Source organism: Quercus suber, unplaced genomic scaffold (genome assembly GCF_002906115.3).
Source record: "Quercus suber isolate HL8 unplaced genomic scaffold, Cork oak 2.0 scaffold_112, whole genome shotgun sequence".
In the NCBI taxonomy this organism is placed as follows: Eukaryota; Viridiplantae; Streptophyta; class Magnoliopsida; order Fagales; family Fagaceae; genus Quercus; species Quercus suber.
This window is the reverse complement of record NW_027069577.1, coordinates 1,046,866-1,051,016: the sequence shown is the minus strand read 5'-3', so window position 1 is coordinate 1,051,016 and position 4,151 is coordinate 1,046,866. Positions and strand designations below refer to the sequence as shown.

The window sequence follows — 4,151 nt, the reverse complement described above, 5'->3', positions numbered from 1 at the left end:
AAAGGATTCTTAATTATAAAGTATTGGCTCTTTTAATTTGGCTTATCTATTTATTAAAAATGACCTTGAATTTTTGTAAAGTCAATCTATAAATTAATTGGATTTAAATAGTTTGATAATAACTAATTAAAAGAAAACTGTTTTGGTCAATCAATAAATTAACTCGAGTTATATATAACAGCTGAATTTATAAGGACAACTCTAATAATAGTAATTGGTGCTCGCCCATTTATTCAAAGCACCTACACTATTATACATCTCTCACATTTAAAAATAGATCTCATATTTGAGCCTCGTGAGACCAATCCTTATACAAGAGTAGTATAAAAAGTGCATAATAATTTTTTTATTGTATTATATATATATATATATTATATCAATATAGATCGTGAATATTACGCCAAGTTTGTTTTGGTACTAAAATATTGTGTGTTTACATGTCATCTAAAAATCCTGGATTTATTACATTGATAGTGTAATATATTCATGCAATTTAAAAAAAAAAATAATAATTGAATGGTCCAAAGAAAGAGTTACACGTAATACTTATGCTTCATCAATGGTTTCTAATTACTGTACATTTATTTGAGTTCTCATGCTTTCAGTACAAAATTTGAATCCGTTAAATAATTCTTAAGTGTTAAGGAACACAAAGTCACAAATAACTTGCACCCATGTTCTTAGAAAAATAGGGTCTCTCTATTTGAATCCGAAATAGAATGGCTCAAATAAATAAAGTACAATAACCACTAGATTATTCATTAATTATAATTGAATTATATTTCCTGGACATTAAAAACATCCGCTCAAAATAAGGGAAAAATGACACAACTACTCAAAAATGGTTACAAAATTCAGATACATTAGTATAAAATATATACTGTCAGCGATTTAAATGGCGAAGATTAACCAAAAAATATCTGATACAAGAAATAAAGTACAATAACAATTTGATTATTTATTAATTCTGTTTGAATCATATTTCCTAGAAGGTTAAAAACATTCTCCCAAAAAAAAAATGAAAAATGACAGTTATTAATTGTCTGCATCTCAACAGATTTAGTACACAAGAACCGTTAATTCATTCATAAAAAACATCCGTATAAAACATGTCCTTAACATACGATATAAATGACGAAAATTAACCAAAAAAATCTGATACAAAAAAATTTTCAAGATGGAGACTAAGGACAGCGTAGAAAATGCTGGCTTTAGCTTTCTCTTATACTCATGTGTGTACATGTACGGTTAAACCGTTCTTATCTCTCAATACGTCAACGATTAGCCAACCTTTTTTTTTTTTTAGAAAGATTAGCCAACCTTTTTGTGCTTAAGGTTTTGTTCGAAGAAATAACAAATCTGCAAAAAACAAATGGTAAGAACTAATTAAAGAACAAATCATGGTTGTGCGAGAAACATGAGTAGACAACTTAGCTTCACTGGACAATTGTCAAGCACGGCTTCTTCTATGCACATCCACAGCTCAGCTTAACTATTAGTCAGTCAACGTTTTAACTGCCTTAACTACCTGCCTTAGCTTTTACACTTAGCAATTAGCATACTACAACTATTAGATTCTAGATGCTAATTTCGATGCCATTTTTAAAGTTTCGATAGTTTTAATAATAGAAACAGAAGAATTTAACCCTAGACATTTTCACTAAAAAAAAGAAGTAAGTGACGATGGAGTTACGTAATTCTTGCCATGAATAATAAATTCTAATTAGCTGGACTGATAAAATTACATATTCTATATTAAGAGATTTGAATTCAAATCCCACGATTAAAAAATTTTATTAATATTTTGACGTGATAATAACAATGACAATGCTCACAGATTTCAAATTCCATCATGTCTCTATTAAGAAAAAAATAAAAATTAGATAAACTGGTTTTCTAGTGGGGAGGGTTCGCTAGTCACTAGTGAAAAAACTGTTCACCTTTTTCCATCCAATATCTATGAGAGTGTTGGAGAAGAGAAAAGAAAGTGAATCATAAAATTTGTATTTATTGATAATAAATGTATGCTTTATAAATGTGAGTTCCTGTGGACTCACCAAAATTTACATTGAGAAAAGAGTAAATTAATAACAGGAAAAAAAAAAAATTATTGCCCTGTTGAGTTTATATACTTACAGTTTCTTAAATCTTAAATACAAAAACTAACCAAAAAAAAAAGAATGGGAAATGAAATAATTACTGAGAAGATGAAGGTCACTTTGCTTTCAAAAAATTTTATGGGTTCGCTGCCACATCAGTAGTTGAACCAATCCCCACTTGCAACCATGGTGAGGAACTTCCACTCATGTTCATGTCCTTTAACTCACTTAGCTTAGCTAATTTCACCTTACTGTCTGCTTCATCCTCCACATTTTGCATTGAACAACTACTATTGTTGTTATTATTGTTGTTGTTATTGATGCTGTTGTTGTTGTTGTTGATGATGATGATACTATTGTTATCGTTGTTGTCAATGTCGACATTTTGGAGGTGGTGGTGGTGGTGGTGGTGATTATTATCTTCATTTTCCTTCGCAGCTATCCAAGACTGTAAAAAAATATCTGTAGAAACTCCAAAGCTAGTAGGGTTAATAATTTGGTCATGTCGAACTCCAGTAACATCATCAACTGGTGCAGGAAGATTAAGGTCGAGCTTGAGATCGAGCAACTCTGATGAATTATCGAACTTGGGGCTTTGAATAATTGGCTCCAACTGGTCTGGAAATTGATGAAACTTAGATAGTGCAGAAGATTCAGGTCCATTGGATGTGATCCAATGGCACCTCTTATGTCCACCTAGTGCTTGCCCAGATGAGAAAACACGGTGACATATTGAACATTCATGCACCTTTGATTTTCTCTTGGATGTCGATGCCAATGGTGTGTTAGAACCTTGATGATCGAGTTGTTGAAAGGTTGAGTTCGATTTTGTTGGGAAAAATTCTTCGTGTGTGATCACATCATCCTCGGCTAGACTATCTTCAATGTGGTCGAGACGTGCAGCGTAACAACCTTTAACTTTTTTGTGACTAGCTCTATGACCACCTAATGCTTGGTGGGAATTGAAAACTTTCTTGCATGCTTTGCACTCAAACAAACCTTTAGCCACACCTTTGTTCTTGTTGTTGTTGTTGTTGTTGATGTTGATGTTGACGATGTCATCGTTGTCATCTAGAGGAACCTTATATGAAATTGGAGGAATGAAATTCATGGGGGTGTTTCTTCGTTCTTCTTCTTTGCTAGCTGATGCACAGGACTCCTCAGCCTCAACCACCATGTTATCAACATTTGCGTTTGATAACATCATTAAACAATTTGCAAGGTCTTCTTCCTCGCTAGAAGGGCAATTGGAGTTATTGAAATTGCCCACTTTAGCTCTCATTGATCTTTTTCTTTTAGACCAACCACACCCTCTCCTTCCATTGCCATCATCACCCTCAGAGCCCGGGGATGAAACTAAGGACTCAGCATCTTCAGAGGTACATTTGCCATGTTCAAGAAAAGACTTCCATGACAAGAATTCCTTACCGCAATTTTCACAAACTCTACAACTCTTTAGCCGATTCGGGTTGGTTCTCAATGCATACATGCGCTTGTTGCTAGCAGGAACATTGCCACCAAGCTTGTCTTCCCAATCACTAGCTGGGTCTTCATCATCAATGTGGAAACTCTCGTCGCCTATTCCATGTGCCCTCATGTGCCCTCCTAGTGCTCTTCCACAACCAAAACCTTTCTTGCAAATTTTACAAAAGTGTTTGAAGTTTGATTGTTGATCCACAGTCAAAGCCATACAACGATTGAAAAAAAGAAAAAAAAAATTGTAAGAAAGAAAGAAAGAAAGAAAGAAAGAAAAAATGTTGGATAGGAATGAAAGAGATGAAAAGGGGTGGAGTTTGTTCTTGTAGTAGAAGTTGTTGAGGGGTTGTATGGTGAAAATTAAGGGAGTCTCTAAGTCCTAGTTTTTAGTTGGAGTATTGGTTGTGGTTAATTTGTGGATGAGAGAGAGAGATGGGGAGTTCTTGAAGAGCTTATAGCTAGAGAGAGTGTGGTGTGACAAGTGGAGGGAAGGTGAGAGGGTGAGAGAGTTTTTCTAAGACTTTTTCTTATTTTGTGGTGGTGGCGCCGCCGGTCAAAGCAACCAGAGGAGGTCCG

The 4,151-nt window shown here is 34.2% G+C and overlaps 1 protein-coding gene across 1 annotated transcript; it reads right to left on the bottom strand.

Annotated features, from left to right (window-relative positions):
* Positions 1–1,999: 1,999 nt before the first annotated feature.
* Positions 2,000–3,833, bottom strand: LOC111997652 (zinc finger protein ZAT9). Its single transcript, XM_024029767.2, has one exon. It carries the CDS (start codon positions 3,787–3,789, stop codon positions 2,236–2,238), a length of 1,554 nt encoding a protein of 517 aa, XP_023885535.1. The 5' UTR covers positions 3,790–3,833; the 3' UTR covers positions 2,000–2,235.
* Positions 3,834–4,151: the final 318 nt, after the last annotated feature.

Coding starts and splice junctions, on each gene's coding strand:
- LOC111997652 (XM_024029767.2), bottom strand. CDS start 3,789: ATGGCTTTGACTGTGGATCAACAATCAAACTTCAAACACTTTTGTAAA.